Source organism: Cibotium barometz, chromosome 50 (genome assembly GCF_041138505.1).
Source record: "Cibotium barometz isolate CiBa-2024 chromosome 50, ASM4113850v1, whole genome shotgun sequence".
Classification (NCBI taxonomy): domain Eukaryota; kingdom Viridiplantae; phylum Streptophyta; class Polypodiopsida; order Cyatheales; family Cibotiaceae; genus Cibotium; species Cibotium barometz.
In genome coordinates, this window is record NC_141095.1 from 20773885 (window position 1) to 20791522 (window position 17638).

The following is a 17638-nucleotide window of genomic DNA, read 5'->3' on the forward strand; positions in this document are numbered from 1 at the left end:
CTCTGGCGTTGAGAGCGCTGCCTCGTGAGGTCGGACGATTCCCCAGCAGCTGCCTCCGTGAGCGCCACACGATGATGTGATAAGGTCATAGAGCCTTAATTTTTTTTTAAAAAAACATGTTTTTGGAGTCGGTTCCCACGCTATGAGTGCGTAGCCACACACTATGACCTTCAATGGTGGTTAGCATCATCGTGGGCATTATTGGGGTCACCAATTTGTAAGTGTATGCGCTCATATTTGTGACTGTTTGCTCATGTGTGCGTAGTCACACACGAGGTACATTGACGCATTTTGAAATTATCAAAGAAAACCACTATGTCATTGTAGTAGTGCATGGCTAGTTTATTGTGTGCGTAGTCACATAGTTTGTAGCCACCATCAAAGAAAGGGTGAAACAAAATTAGAGGCATTATGTGCATAGTTTACACATGTATCATTAGTTTGGTGTCCATTGGCAATGAGTGTGCATGCTTTGGAGATTTTGATGGATTTGGAGGTGTGATCGACATTGTATGTTACCGGTGAGCTGCGTCACCGAAAAAAATTTCCTCGGTCGTGAAACATCCACCATAATGCTCGACACGTTTGATAGACATTGTGGTTTTGGAATTAACATTGCTTGACACTAATACATAAGTTGTGGGGTTTGGAGGACTCCACCAACTTTATACGTGGTACATAGTGCATACGGACGTTAGTTTCCGTTGTCAGGTCAGTGAATATCAACCCCTTGCGAGTTTGGTCTCTCTTATGTTGGTTTTGATTTAATGGGCCAAGGAGATATGCCCATTTGAGTCTAATTTTCACCGTAGTGTGAATAAGACGAAACTGAGCTGATTGTTTAACAACCATAGTATTGTGATATTTAACAGCCAGAGTATTGCTAGCTTGGTCCTTATAGATGCAATCACTTGTGCATGGTCCTAGAGATCAAGTATTCTAATATTTGTAGTAATCTTAGAGTGAGATCTGTAGTGATCTTTCAATTTGGAGTTTCCCGAAACCTAGATGTTCATGATGTTAACAATCTAATTGTTCAACGCGGGCTTGTAGTAGAGTACGGAGCTCCTCTACCCACCTTTGGATTTCTCATTGCTCCTTTCATTTGATAGGATGGGAGTGTCCCTAAGAGGTAAAGCTACCTTGTGGCTAGTCTTTAGACCTTCCCTTGTTACTTTATATACTGGCTTGATCAGTAGTTTATGTAGTGGGCCATTGGGACGTTGTCGGATTGTTCTCATAAATACTCTAGATTGAGTATTTGAGATTATAGAACTTGATATAGTTCTTAAAATTATAGCCATGTTGAAATTTGAAACAGATCGTGCATGATTCGTCTAGTGCAAACACTCATGGGTGCGTAGTCATCCATATACTTGAGATTTTGTTTCTCAAGGACAGGAAAAGAGTCCTCTTGTATGTCACAAGAGCTTCATGCTCACTGGATGGTATGGGACATCAAGTGCTCATAAAGGTCATTGTGGTCTTGGTGGTATGGAACACCAAGGCTCGTACACAGAGGTTGACTCTTTGATTGCTTGTACACTTGTTCCGTAGTGATCAAGTGTTTGGACAAGATTGAGTTTGAGACTCACTTATAGCCTTTTGTTGGAAAGAAATCCAACAACAAAGTTCGGAGAAGCTCTGTGTAGCATAGCCATGATTAAATACTAGTGTTGACACAGTGGTTTCTAGTTTGAGAATGCTATAGAACCATTGGTGAGCAGGAAGACTAGTATAGTTGGATGGTTGTGATATGTGGGGAATGCCCTACAACATTCAGGGAGTGTAGTCTCGCCTATATTCAACTTTGGTGTTCATTTTGAGCACATGTTTGGTTGCTACCGTACAAATTATGGAAGTATGGAATGACTTTCATAAATTAAAAAAGTAAAATCTTAGTTCGCTTGGGCTATTTAGTGTTGCAAAGTTCATGTACTTGTAGAACCTACTAGTTGCAAGGCACTCAGAAATGAGTGGATCATTACTGGTATGTGATGGAGTTACTACCTGGTTAAAGTGAGAAGTACTTCACTCCATACAAGCATGGTTATTTATTGTCATTGGTTCCAACATAGTTTTATAAACCATGACTGTGTTTGTTAGAAAGAACTCTAAGTTGGAGGGGTACAGTTGTACAGAACTGTACGGACTGAATTTTTCAGAAATCCTAAAACTGCTCCTAAAACCCTAAAAACTACTTTTTGGAGGTTTTTATCATTAAATCAAGTTTCTTGCCAGAAAGAGTTATTCCATTGTTTTCTTCATCGACAAGGCTGTAGGAGGAGATTACTCATGGGATGAGTGAGTGATTCTTGGACTAGAACTTGGATCGGAACGTGGACTAAAGCTTGGACTTGGATTGGAACTAAAGCTTGGACTTGGAACTCGGACTAGAACTTGGATTGGAACTTGGACTAAGGCTTGGACTTGGAACTCGAACTAGAACTTGGATTGGAACTTGGACTAAAGCTTGGACTTGGAACTTGGATTAGTACTTGGATTGGAACTTGGAATTGGATTTGGACTTGGACTTGGACTTGGACTTAGACATGGATTTGGATTTGGACTTGGAACTTGGAGTTGGAATTTGGATTTGGATTCATTGGACTTGGATTGGAACTTGGAATTGGATTTGGACTTGGACTTAGACATGGATTTGGATTTGGACTTGGAACTTGGACTTGGAAATTGGATTTGGATTCATTGGACTTGGATTCTTAGATTTGGATTTGGATATTGGATCTGGTACTAGCCCGATGAGAGATACTTGTGGGTCATACCCGTGGTGTGCTTGGCATCAGAGATCTCGTGCCTTGACACCAACTTTCACTTAGGGATTCTACATCAGCATATTTGTTTGCTTTTGTATTCATTGATTGTATTGATCCTGGCCAGCGTGCCTGTGGATTGTTCTTGAATAAATTCCTAAAAGGGGGCGGGGCCTGTTCCCCGCTCAGTGTGGTGTATTGTGCAAGATCCCTACTCCCTTCTCTCTCTCCCCTCTCTCTCTATCAATATCTTTTGGATACGTGGTTGAGTTTGTCACGGCATGCCCCGCTGGGCTTACATATATGCGGGACAATGCACATACCTGACACACCTCCTAAGTCCAATGACCTAGACCTCTTGGCAATTGGCGACTTGTCCCTGGACTAGAGCTCACAACCTGCTCTGTGCTCATCAAGATGTACTTGGTGGTGTACTCCTAATACCTATACATTTATGTCTACATGGCACCCTGTAGTACAACAGGTGAACGTGACACCAATAGTTCCCCGTCACTAAACTGGAGGTGAGGAACAGAAACTTGCCAGAGAATCTGGTGGAGAAGGGCTCCATAAAGGAGACTGTTGGTGGCCCATCTGAGAATGATGATTGCTGAGAATGGGGACTCGCAGCCGACCTGCATGATGCTAGAGCAATGGTTTTCTTGAGACCAAGAGTGATGCTTGACCAGCTCCTCAACAAGCTGCACGGAAGGGAGCTGGCTGCTCGACCTCCTGCTTGGACTCACGGTCTTCTTGTTTCACTCAATGAACAGCCAATGAAATGGAGTCTAGAGCAACTTAAGGGTTGCCATCTGCCTAAGTGGGCCTCCAGTCATGCCTCCGTGTGAGCGTCCATGTGGGTCTCTGTCACGACCCTGTGTTTTTCTCTGGACAAGATGCAGATGTGTACGGGGACATGGTGGACAGTGTGAATGGCATCAGGTGAGAGTGAAGATGGAAGCCCATGTGTGGACAACCCCATGTGTGAAAGGGGGCAAAGAGATTTTAGCTTTGAAGGTTTAAAAACCTTTAAAATCATTTATTAAGCCTTTCATTAAAGAAACGTGGCCCTTATGCTATTTTTGGGGCCACGTGTGCTTTTTGGGTAAAAGGAGGGCTAGCAGGCAAAAGAGGCGCCTATCCCTACAGCAGGCGCATGTGCTCTTTCGCTGAGGAGGGCTGGTCGCCTGAAGATGCATGCTGGCTGCGCATGGAAGGGCTGGACTGCAGGTACAGTGTACGGCTGCTGTGCAGGTACAGTCCACGTGGCAGTGTACGGCTGCTGTGCAGGTACAGTCCACGTGGCTGGTCAGGCGGCTGTCTGCAGGTACAGTCCATGTTGCAGATTTTGGTTGTGCAGATTCTGGCGCCTACTGTGCAGGTCTTGGGCTGGCGGCTGGAACAGTAACTGCAGGCCTGTACGGACAGCAGGTACAGTCCAGTACGGAGGCTGTACGGCAGCTGAATTCAGGTGGTAGCTGCACACTTTTTCGTACAGGTGGCTGCAGGTCAGGTTGAGTACTGTTGCAGGCGGCGCATCACCAGGATACAGGCAGCGCATAAAAAGCTAGGCCATGTGTGTGCTTTTTGGAGAACGCCATGTTTTTACAGAAGGCAAAGATTAGTTTTCCATGAACATAGACATCATGTCGATGGCGTTCATCTGATGGAACTTTCAGCTTTTCTATGCTTTGATTCGGGACTGTTTTGGGACAGTTTATGGGCTGTTTTTGCTTGGCTGCAAATTCAGCAATGTACTTGGGTTTCTGGCTACAAGTACAGGTCATGTGGTTATGTTTCTTGGCATGGGAGTGAAGCAAGCTCGCATGGCTGCGTGCTCATGGAGCAGATTGTTTTCTTCCTGCTAGAAAGGAACAGTGGGACCTACAGTTATGAGCATCTCTATGTTGCCATATGTTTCATGAGGGAACAGGTAACTAGATGCATGGAAACAGAACAGGAGTTTCAAAGGGAAACAGGCCTAAGGGTTTCATGTGGAAACAGGTCGTAGGTTTCTCGAGGAAACATGTCTTTGGGTTTCTCCAGGAGATAGGTCACATGCAGGCAGAAGGTACAGGAATGGACACATGTTTGGTACAGCCTTGCTACTGATAGGACAGGGGATAGGGAATCCATGACAGAGATGGATAGTACCCTTGGAAGGTAGAGAGGGTTTGTACAGGTGTGTCAACTGTATAGTATGCTGTGCTATGATGCGAGTTCTCTTCTGAGAGACAGTTTGGGAGTTTGTGTTGTGATGCAGAAGCACTGGATGTGTCAGGGTGTGATGCTGTTCATAGTGTGAGAGGCTATGGATGGTTGTGGCAGCCTTGATCATGGGAGAAAGCTTCTGTATGCAGACTCAATGTGAGAGAGTCTTTCGATGTGAACAATGGCTGGATTTATTTGTGGATGCCGTGTGGACAGGAAGCCAGATGCAGGTTCTTTGCAGGCTTTAGGTGTTCTACTGGGACGGCTGAATTACCAGCCTTACATTGTAATCAAAGCTCTTATAATCAATTAAAGAAATACCGCAAGGGGCGCCACTGCGATTTGGGGCCAATTGGTGTCCATGTACTATTTGCAGGAGCACTCTAGCTCCCCCTGCTTGTTTTCCTTTTCTAGGTCCTCAATGGTGTTGAAGTGTTTTATGTGCGAGTGTTTGTTTCACCGCCCGTCAGGCCGGTTTCAAGGTTCCGTTTGCCGGGACACATCGTCGACTTTCTCAAGGAGGCGAGTCCATGGTTGCTTTGGTCGGGACAATCGCCAACTTTCCTAAGGGGGCGAGCTCGTGGTTGTCTCATGAGAGTCACATCAAAAGCTTCAACATGAGGAAAGTGAAAAGGAAGTGCAGGACACAGTACAGGATTTTGTGTCTTTGCCTATATGAGGTGAAGAGCAAGAGCTGAAGATGAAGCTCAGGAGAAAAGATACCAAGGACAAGAAGTAGTCGGCCAGGAACAAGAAGCAATTGAAGTGGTATGGTGCAGGAGATGCGTTGAAGGCTATGGCTTTCGACAGTTTGTCACCAGTGGTATCTTCATAGAGGCTTCATGGGTTCGGAAGACAGTTTCTTTCTATGTTTAGCAGTGGTGATCTACGATGCTTCATCGAGGACTTGTGCTTACCACTTGGGTGGAGTGCAAGCAGGTTTTGGGTGCCTGAGGATGTATCAGATAAGGCTCAGATGGAAGTGGAGGAACTTGACGAGGTTCTTATTCCTGAGCATATACTGGCACATAAGGAAAGAAAGGTACAGGGTAAGGTTTCCCGTCGCTATCCTGTGAAGTTCAAGAGCTGTTCACTGATGGATACGAAGTGGATGGAGGAGGTTCACTGATGGATGCGAAGTGGATGGAGGAGGGTGACTTAGCAGATTCACCTCAGGAGTTGCAGCTTTATCTTGATGCCTATGAGTTGGAGTCGACTCTTGTTACGGCTCATTCAGGTTCAGCAGAGCATGGGTCTGGAGCATTGCCTGATGCTCAAGAGGGGGGTAGCACCTCCGCTCCCTTGTTACAGACAGGCTCATTTGTTATCTAGGAGTCGCTTGGTGACATCTTTGTATTCACCCGAAGGTACTGAGGCTGACAGTACATTTGCTTATGGGACTTCTATGATATTGTGTTCTAGACACAGGAGATGGTGGTTGAGTAAGGTTCACAGTCGCGCGCACCTGGAACTCTAACTGCAACTATGGATAACTCTATGGAGGGCATAAGTCTTGCGCGCAGTCCTAGAGTTGGTTTGGTTCATGGAAATATGGATCGAACTCTATTTGTGCATGTATGCATACACTTTTTGAGGTAGAGGTATTTTTTGTATTCTGGTGCCATTGGATCCTGGTATCATTGAGAATACATTGGGAAAATACTCTGCATTGTGTAATGTGCTGCATGTATGTTGGTATGATACATCAAGTGCTTTATTATGTTCATGGATGCACCATTGGGTGTAACTCCTACGGGATGGCCATGACAACATATGTGGGAAAGTACTTGGTAGATGTAGTGTTTGGATGCATTGAGTGCTTTCATATGCTCATGTTTTACCATCAGTCGTGGGTCCTGCAGGATGCCCATGGGCGTAAGGCTTGCGAGCAGCCCTTCGACTGTTACTTTGGAGTAGGTAGAGCATTTTGAGGAGCATATTGTTTGCGAATGCATATATGTGTCATTGCATATGTTTGTCATATGTAGAATGATGCATGATTTTGTTTTTGGCTAACATCGTTAGCGTGTTTCCATTTGGTTTTGGACTTTTGCTGTAGGTTCTGAAGGAACAAGCAAGAGGACAGTGTGGCTTATTGTGCAGGATGATTGTTTTATCATCCAGATGCATTGGAAGGCCATTGCTTTTGTCATATGGGGAGTCTTTGCTCATAAGATGCTTTACTGTGCCATTGAGTGCAATCGAGGACGCTTGCCATTTTTCAAGAGGGAGGTATGTCACGACCCTGTGTTTTTCTCTGGACAAGATGCAGATGTGTACGGGGACATGGTGGACAGTGTGAATGGCATCAGGTGAGAGTGAAGATGGAAGCCCATGTGTGGACAACCCCATGTGTGAAAGGGGGCAAAGAGATTTTAGCTTTGAAGGTTTAAAAACCTTTAAAATCATTTATTAAGCCTTTCATTAAAGAAACGTGGCCCTTATGCTATTTTTGGGGCCACGTGTGCTTTTTGGGTAAAAGGAGGGCTAGCAGGCAAAAGAGGCGCCTATCCCTACAGCAGGCGCATGTGCTCTTTCGCTGAGGAGGGCTGGTCGCCTGAAGATGCATGCTGGCTGCGCATGGAAGGGCTGGACTGCAGGTACAGTGTACGGCTGCTATGCAGGTACAGTCCACGTGGTAGTGTACGGCTGCTGTGCAGGTACAGTCCACGTGGCTGGTCAGGCGGCTGTCTGCAGGTACAGTCCATGTTGCAGATTTTGGTTGTGCAGATTCTGGCGCCTACTGTGCAGGTCTTGGGCTAGCGGCTGGAACAGTAACTGCAGGCCTATACGGACAGCAGGTACAGTCCAGTACGGAGGCTGTACGGCAGCTGAATTCAGGTGGCAGCTGCACACTTTTTCGTACAGGTGGCTGCAGGTCAGGTTGAGTACTGTTGCAGGCGGCGCATCACCAGGATACAGGCAGCGCATAAAAAGCTAGGCCATGTGTGTGCTTTTTGGAGAACGCCATGTTTTTACAGAAGGCAAAGATTAGTTTTCCATGAACATAGACATCATGTCGATGGCGTTCATCTGATGGAACTTTCAGCTTTTCTATGCTTTGATTCGGGACTGTTTTGGGACAGTTTATGGGCTATTTTTGCTTGGCTGCAAATTCAGCAATGTACTTGGGTTTCTGGCTACAAGTACAGGTCATGTGGTTATGTTTCTTGGCATGGGAGTGAAGCAAGCTCGCATGGCTGCGTGCTCATGGAGCAGATTGTTTTCTTCCTGCTAGAAAGGAACAGTGGGACCTACAGTTATGAGCATCTCTATGTTGCCATATGTTTCATGAGGGAACAGGTAACTAGATGTATGGAAACAGAACAGGAGTTTCAAAGGGAAACAGGCCTAAGGGTTTCATGTGGAAACAGGTCGTAGGTCTCTCGAGGAAACATGTCTTTGGGTTTCTCCAGGAGATAGGTCACATGCAGGCAGAAGGTACAGGAATGGACACATGTTTGGTACAGCCTTGCTACTGATAGGACAGGGGATAGGGAATCCATGACAGAGATGGATAGTACCCTTGGAAGGTAGAGAGGGTTTGTACAGGTGTGTCAACTGTATAGTATGCTGTGCTATGATGCGAGTTCTCTTCTGAGAGACAGTTTGGGAGTTTGTGTTGTGATGCAGAAGCACTGGATGTGTCAGGGTGTGATGCTGTTCATAGTGTGAGAGGCTATGGATGGTTGTGGCAGCCTTGATCATGGGAGAAAGCTTCTGTATGCAGACTCAATGTGAGAGTCTTTCGATGTGAACAATGGCTGGATTTATTTGTGGATGCCGTGTGGACAGGAAGCCAGATGCAGGTTCTTTGCAGGCTTCAGGTGTTCTACTGGGACGGCTGAATTACCAGCTTTATATTGTAATCAAAGCTCTTATAATCAATTAAAGAAATACCGCAAGGGGCGCCACTGCGATTTGGGGCCAATCGGTGTCCGTGTACTTTTTGCGGGAGCACTCTAGCTCCCCCTGTTTGTTTTCCTTTTCTAGGTCCTCAATGGCGTTGAAGTGTTTTATGTGCGAGTGTTTGTTCCACCGCCCTTTGGTTTCTGAAGGCCGGTTTACAGTCTCTACGCACTCCAGCTCTTCCACCATCATTTCTGCATTCACGACGATGACAAGCTAGTGAACAAGTGATCAGCAAGGAAACCCAAAAAAACTCTTCCTAAACCTAATTTGTGCAATCATGAATCGAAGGGATCTACCCCTAACACGGAATCTACACGTGCAGAGACTGTCAGAAAATTTTGCAGGTTTCCCAGGCTCTAATACCATCTGTAACGCTAATAACATTGTTGTGAAAGAGTAAGGCTACTAGTATTGTGCAAGAGCAGTGAATTACATTAAATGCAATCACACCTACACACTTAATCGCTTGAAGCTTGGTCTTCAATGTCAGATAGATGGGGCTGATGGAGATCTACAAACTATTAAGTAAGCATTGGTGGGATGCGTTAGGCTGGTCCAGCAGCCCTGCAACACTTACGACCTCAATAAGGTTTGCTTCGTGCAGCACTGAGATGAACAGTTCATCGTTGACAGAGAACGCTTCAACTGCAGCCTGCAGCCTGCAGCCTGCACGGAGAAGTGAATGTGTAAGGAATGCCCCACCCATTCTTTTATATCTGAAAAATAGACGAAAAGCGCGAAAAGTGCGAAAATCATAAGACTTATAGTTAAAATCTCAATTTACTTTATCTGCAACCAGAAAATTAGCTTTTTAGCTTTCACACATTATTTGTAACGTCAGGTGCCTAGGATGGTCAGTCCCTTCCAAATAATTCACAGGCAAATAATCCCACTCAAATTGCAAGCATAGAAATTTCACACATGGCTCACTATCATGCATGACAACCGAATGGAGAGCTCTTTGCAGATGCACAAATGCAAAGAGCTCTGACAAAGCACTGTATTCAAGTGCCCATTCTCAAGCATCTCCATCCAGACTCACCAGATAAGAGACATCAAATCCAATATGAACTCATCAGATTGAACATCCATCACTGTAGTGTCTGCCAATAGTAAAATCAAACGAGGCAATGTCACCTAGTGCCCCTCCTCGCGACACCTCATCGATGCCATCTGAGGCTGATAGTACATTTCGAGCCCTGGGCCTTGCTTGTCTTGGGAGTTGGGGCGAAGATGAATTACTTGGCACAGCAGACCACTAGTGTGACACCACCCAACCCCCAATAGGTTACATGTAGTAATATTTCCAAAACCACAATTTTTTCTTCAAAAGAACCTACCAACTAAGCATTTCCATCTCCCACAATCCTCTAAGGCAACCCATGAGGTCAGCATGCTTCTTGAATAATGGCCTTGCTTCCTCCTCAGCATAGCATCTCGTTTCCTTGGACTTGGGTGTGACTATTTTGCTCATATGATCCACAATTATAAAGCAATCTACCTTGCTAAAGAATAAAGTTTGGGCACACTCTTATGTGTAGAGTATGTATTTCATGATGTGGAATAATGCTTTGGCCTCATGGTCCTTAGTCATTTCTCCTATTCATACATTTGAAATGACCCTGTATTGATAATTATGTACTCAACGAAACCATAACTAGTCAAGACTTCAAACCATGGCTTGCTATCAAAATAATGCTTGCTCATACCACTTGAATGTAACTATTGGACAACGAACTGATGCTAAAAGCATACACCATTTTTAAAACAGACCTGACATATAGCAAAAAAACCCCACAAGAAAAAAAAACTCACCAGCCGTCTCCGCCGGCGCAGCCTGCGAGGCTGTGCTGGTGTACTCCCAGCAGGATTGCATGCATTTACTTTCAGCCCTGATGGGTACTCCTGAAATAAACAGGGCCGAACAAAAAGTGAAGTACACCTCCCTTTTGGTATTCTGTATGGCTTGATGTACATACATATACACATGTATACCTCCCTTATGCATATATACATAAGTATACCTCCCTTTTGGTATTCTGTATGGCTTGATGTACATACATATAAACATGTATACCTCCCTTATGCATATATACACATGCACATACACAATATACACATGCATGTATATACATGTACATGTACATGCCCTTACAAAGTTTTGTATACATATAGACTTACAACATAGACATATGCCATATACATATGCATATATTATACACAACATATACCTCCCTTTTGGACATACATACAACACATACACCACATACATACACAGGTATAAACACTGTAAACCTCTCTTTTGAAATACATACAAGTATACAACACATACACCATATACATATATAGATACACATGTATACACACACACATCTCTCTTTTGTATGTGTGTACATACATACATACATACCCATACACATGAATGCATATGGAATTTTGTATGAAGAGCTATAACCTCCCTCCCCAAGCCACAGAGTCATTGGTGACAGCCAAGGATAGTCAATTAGTGTCATACCCATTGCACCAGATGGTAATCCTCTCGTATGATGTAATGATGCTGAAGTGTCTTGGGAAATTGTCAAACCCATGGATCGAGTGTCTAGATACCCAGCAGAGTAAGTTCGGTTAGAGGCTTCATGTGTATGAACCCATATATGATGGCACTAGTGACACCATCCGAAAAGGGCAAAATTTAGGGCCAAGCCTAGGGCTGTGAACAGCCCATAGGTGTCATCATTTGGGCGTTCTCCTTTGTGCACCGCATTTTTTTGGCTCCTGTACAGCCTGTGTTGCTGCCCGTATCAGCCACAAGTCAAGTCATAGGTGATGTTGGGGCAGGTACTATCTCAGCACCTCGAGCTCAAAGAAGTGCTTTGCGAGTGTTTAATAAAGAAAATGTAAGGCACGTTTACAGCAAGCTGCCTTAGGAAGGCGACGCAGGAATTAACCAAGCTGTTTGTACAATGTGCCTTGTTTTTTCACACTGTGCCGAGTCGTAATCATAGTAACATAAAAACCCGTTTTGCCCTCTTTAAACGGCACGAAACGTTTCGAAACAAAACGAAACTTGCCCATCGAAACGGTGTTTCGCCCAAATGTAAAGTGAGGTTTAAAAAAAAGGACAGAAGGTTTTTTTTTTGCGAATGCGATTTTTGCCGTCGTTTCTGTCCTTGTTTGCTGCCCATTTGCCACTTCACGCATCCGACGCTTCTTCTCGGCCGCAACCTGTTGCTCTGCCTCTTCTCCTCGTCCACTCCTCCTTTTCGCTCCTTCACTTCTTCTCCTCCATGCCTCCTCTTCCTCTTCCCTTTTCCTCTCTCTCTCTCTCTTCTCCTCCACCGTCCACCCCTCCTCTTCCCTCCTTCTCTTTCCTCCTCCTCTTTCTCTCCTTTTCTTCTCACCTCCCTCTTCCCTTCCAACTTGTTTCTTTCCTCCTCTCTTCCTCTCCTTTTCTTGCCCAAATTTTGAAAATACCAAAAACCTACTCCCAAAATCATGAATTTCATACCCACTAGTCCCAAAAAATGTATCTTCATCTTTCTGTTGGCTATGTTATAAATTTGGCATGTGTATATAATTAGCATCATTTCGAAACCTTTGCATTTCGTCCAAAACAGACGAAACGAAACCTTCGAAACAACGAAACGACGAAACGGACGAAACGTTTCATGTTACTATGCTCCTAATTGAAGAAAGGCAATGAAAGCGGTCTCACACACTAGTTGAGTGGGAAGGTCCATCTTATGGGGCCTTGCGCACCATAGAGCTTCCCAACGAGAAAGATTTCATGGAGATAGAGATGAAGCCTTGAAGGCTGCATGGGCAAAGTATGCTTGCACTTTACTTTGTGATGGGTGGACAGATGTGAGGAAGAGAAATGTTTATAACATTCTCGTATCCTCATGCAAAGGCACCATGTTTATTCGTGCCATGGATGCATCAGTGGCAGGAACTGTAGTGACAAGGGAGTTTATCATGAAGCATATAAGCCATGCCATATTGGATACTGCCCCGACAACATTGTACAAATCATTGCAGACAATGGGTCTAATTGTGTCTCCATGGGCAGGATGTAAAATTAATTAATGACGCAACTAGTAAAACCGCCAAAAGCAAACCTCCAAAGCTTTGAGAAAGGAATAGGTTTCAGGGAACAGATGGAACGTGTCAATAAAGATAACTTTGACCCTGCTGTTGCTTAGAACCCCCAGTTTGCTCAGCAGGTCAAGAATGACCTGGGCAAAGATGCAGCTACTAAGTTGATGTATTTCCCAATGAAATTATAAAGGTCTTTACAGACAGATCCCCTGCCATCAACGGATAAGCAGTTCTTTGACGGCAGATCTACTGCCCCTGAGGGAGCCAGGTTGTGTCTATAAAGACCCTGAAGACAAAGATTATGTTTTTCAAGGTTTTTACATACATTTTCAAAACCAAGCGCCTTACCACATCCCCAGCAATGAGAGCACACGGGAATGACGGGTTCCGGTAAGCGTCCACTGCTTTCTTGAGCACCTAAAGGGCTTGTTCTTCGAGATGTTGGAGACAATCCTCGCGAGCTTTCTTCACCCATTCCTGTACTTGTACAGGTGCAGCACCTGTAGCCGCGTCCGCCTTAACCCTAAGGCTGACCCTATACCTGATTTCTTTGCACAAAGACCATCCTTTCACCCAGCTCCCATGGCATGGATGACATCTGAATGGCGCTGTGGTGATGGCATGTGCACGGATTGCTCTGCCAGGTGCCATTTCAGCATTAATATTATAACAGTCATTCAAAGCAACATTTAAAGTAAGACACTGCGGTTTTGATTTGCACTGGGAGTTTGATCACTAGGGTTTTGACATTACTAGGGTTCGTGCTCTCCCAGGGTTTAATTTGCGACTAAATTTTACACGAAGTTCAGGCATTAGAGTTTTGTTCCTCCTCTGCTGACAGTCTTTTCCCAACATTAGGGTATGTAACAGACAGGTTTTGTGACAATTAGGATTTTCTATTTGTCTGCTGGTTGCAAGATTAGGGTTTAGCAATCTGCTACATGTTTCATGTTTTCCACAGAAGCTGAAAGTGAGAGAAGTACCTTGGAGGTGTGAAGGGGTAGCTGAGCTGCAAGTCCGAGCACGAGAAGCGTAGCCATGGAGCTATGAATAGAAAGAATGCTCTCAAGTGTAATGCTGTTTTGATAGATAATTAAATATCCAATTTTACCTAGAATATGTAGATTTTTTAGTTAAATTTTAGCTAAAATATCTTAAATGTTGTAATTTTCTAAATTTTGAGAATATAAAGTTTGTTGATTAAAATGGAGATATTGCAAGTCCATTGTATATAGTTTGCACGTTTTTTGTGAACATCGGTCGGGTTCCAATGTTTGAAAAGTTTGATTTGCAGTGCATGAATTCTCAGTTGAACTTTAGCATTGTTTTAATTTTTCAAGGAACAAAAATCATGCATTTTAATTACAATCCAAGTATTTTTCTCTATTTTTGTTAGTGGATCCTGGTTAATTTCAAGCATTGCCTTTATTTTTCTTAGTTTTAAATACCGCTTTTTCGAGCATTGTTGAGTTTAATCTTTTGTTTTTGTCAAAAATGAGATAAGGAGAGAAGACTTTATGTGAGCTGTCCTTATTATTTATTGATGCCCATCACTATTGTTGTAAATGCTTCTAAAAATTGCCATAAAAAAACAAGGCAATATTTTTCATAATAACAAGCCAATATAGAGAAAACATGCAAAGTATATATATACATTTTTACCTACATAATATATATTTTGTCGATTCCTTTTAGTTGTATTTTAGCTTAAAGATCATCAAATTTTCAAAAACACACCTCAAATTTTGAGGCTACAAGTTTTATCTCGTTGAGAAAGTTGCTTTTGGTGAACACTGTACCAAGCTCTTTATTGCCTCCCTTAGCATACACTAATAAATGCCTCTTCAATACATTAAACAAGCATTTGTGTACTAGCAATATCAAGCTTACTAGCCTATAATATCTACATTAGCTTGTTATTTTGGGCTTTCTTATCCCAACATCCATGGTGGCCATTTTTTTTTTAGTTTTTCAGTTGTTTCAAGTCGTGTAGTGGTTTCAAACTCAAGATCTTACTTTGGTAGGGTGGAATGAAGCAAGCTAATCATTTGAAGACACCACTTCTTTATTCTGCATTAGTTATCAATACTATATTGGGCTAATCACTTGAAGACGCCACTTCATTATTTATCAATACTATATTGGGCTAATCACTTGAAGACACCACTTCTTCGTTTATCAATACTATATTGGCGTAAACAAAATGAATATAGGTGACTTTTGATTAACCTCGCTAATAGCACTAGCACGCCCGTCGCATTTGTTTCACAAGGGTTTTCACAATTCTTTATCTTATCAAAACTTTACAAAAAGGAATATAAAGTTTCAATGTTGAGAAATAGTGCCCATACTAGTGTGCAAATGCTTTTCATGATGTGAGAGGTTGGTTGATTCACTGTCACACTTATTTGAAAAATGAATGAATACTTTTTTGGTAGTTCCAATAGCACCATCACTCATAGTAAGTGAACAAGTGTATGAGGTTGCTTTGATCCTATGTAAAATAGATGCACAATGAGTTTCAATGAACTTAAATAAGGCCATAGAATTTTCAGTAATAGTCACAAATCCGCGTGATGTATATTAAGTTTAAGAATTGTGACTGTTTAATATGATGATAGATGATGGATTCTTAAATAGTAAAAATAGTGCACCTTGCAAACAAGGCGGCTTAGTGGGCTAAAAAGGCACATTGCCCTATAAATCAATTATCAAAAGCAGTAGTCTATTTTTATGTGTCGTTTGTTTTGCATCACCATTTGAATGCTACCAATATTCAAACACTTTTATCAATGCAAAGATATATGTCCAGATTGTAAGGATGACAGACCATTGTAATTGAATAGACTTAAACAAAAAGAAAACACATTATTTTTAACAAGGAAAGTCTTTGATGTGGATTCAAAGATAGTGTTTTCTAGGATCTTGATAAGGGTTATTAAAAAATATCTAGGAGCTTGATAAGGGTCCTTAAAACATTTTGTATTTTTTTCTCTAAGCACTTTTAATATATATTTTAAAATTCTATGCTTGGCTATCTAGGGGTTGCAAGGGTTGCTAAGTGTCGAGTCCAAGCATTTTTTAGAGATTGGGACTAATTGTGGGTGGCAACAAAGGACTAGTCAATGGGGGTATAGGAGTCACGAGGGTGTGGCTCAAAGACATATTACCGATCCAATGCATGGAAAATGTGGGTAGAAGTTGTACTTAAGGCATGGACCTTAAGTAAATTTCATTTGTTAGATTCACTTTCATCAAGGACACATTTAATCCCCTGAATTGGCCATGGCATGGATTGTGTTGAATTCTCCTTGTGATGAGTTGGTGCACAATTATTAAATGGACACCATATGTGGATTGTATATTTTTTTATTTATTTAAATTGTTGAAGTATTATAATTTGTTTGGAGGTTTTTTGGGTTTTTTGCTATTCTATATATTTTTGGTGTTTATGTTGGCTTGGCGGGTCAAGAGAGACTAATGTGAGTGCAAATAGCCTCGTAAGTAATGTGTTGGCCTAGCAAGACAAGAGAGACTAATGTGTGTGAGTGCACTCTTCCTGTCTCCACCACGTCACCAAAATGATCATCGATGTAAGTTATTACAAAGGTTCCATCCTCTCTTAAGAACTCATTGGCAAGCACACATGCAGCCTCAACAAGCTCTTTCTTCCAAATGTTCCAACGTGGGACTAGTGGAGTGTTCTTATCTATAGGCAACCTTGTTGGAAAATCTGCCCACACCATTGAACATCCTCCCAAAGATGAGGGCTAGCTTTCTATATTTCTAGACTTTTTCAAGTCCCCCAACAAACTTTGCCAGTCTATTGTAATTCCTGGGAGCCAAGTTAATATTAGAACCCTATTGGAACTAGAAATAGTTACGTTCAAAATACAAGTTGGGGATTTCATGCACTTACTGTGAGATGTTTCTCCCAATTATATTGTTGGTTATAGCAGTGATGGTTCCCAAAATAGCCATGTGCTTCAGTGATATATTTTGAAACACTTGTATATAAAAAAACAAAACATGGTTACACAATTAAACACAAGCTTTAAAGAAAACGATTAGAATGCCTATAAAAGGTTAGTGACCATTACTATCTGGAGGATTGTCTGGCTGTGTCATTGCCTTTGTCCTCCTCCACCTCCTCTTCTTCCTTATGATCATCCTCCTCTTCTTTGTCATCATCCTCCTCATCTTTGCTTATAACCTTTCTTTTTTTTTGGTAACTTTCTTCCTTTTTTGGGGACCAATTCTCTCCACATTTGACTTGCCACCTTTTTTTTCATGCCAAGATTAGTTGCACCTTTATCTTGGTTACACCTTTCTTGCCATGGCCTGTAGGTTGCTTGGATTCCTCAGCTCCAGACCGCTTAGGTTGATGTAGATCTTCTTTACAAAATTACGTCAAACAAATGGATAAAATGGAGCAAGGCATGCAATATATCACATGGAGCAAGGCATGGGACTATACCTTTCCACAAGGCTGCCTCGTCAGGGGGGTATGCCCCATTGGCATAATCTAACCACCATGGGCACAAACTCTAGACCTCTTTTCTCGTAAGTTCTTCTATCCAGATTTCTAGATATATTCCATTATCCTCGACCTCACTCAAGACCCCTGTGGGATGACGAAGCTTGGG

General features: G+C 42.7%; 1 protein-coding gene across 6 annotated transcripts in view; it reads right to left on the reverse strand.

Annotated features, from left to right (window-relative positions):
• LOC147609921 (protein PLASTID TRANSCRIPTIONALLY ACTIVE 7-like) overlaps window positions 1-14279 on the reverse strand; it is a 29338-nt gene extending 15059 nt beyond the window's left edge. Inside the window, exons 1-3 of one of the 6 annotated variants that reach the window (XM_086786696.1) lie at window positions 13976-14279; window positions 10710-10799; window positions 9472-9546 (exon numbers count right to left, since the gene is read on the reverse strand). In XM_086786696.1, coding sequence (XP_086642822.1) covers window positions 9472-9546; window positions 10710-10799; window positions 13976-14032 — 222 coding nt within the window. In that variant the 5' untranslated portion in view covers window positions 14033-14279. Of the gene's footprint in view, window positions 1-9471; window positions 9554-10709; window positions 10800-13340; window positions 13630-13975 lie in introns of those variants that run through there. The other 5 variants (XM_086786697.1, XM_086786699.1, XM_086786698.1 and 2 more) reach the window with 5 other exon arrangements.
• Between the last annotated feature and the right edge of the window lie 3359 nt (window positions 14280-17638).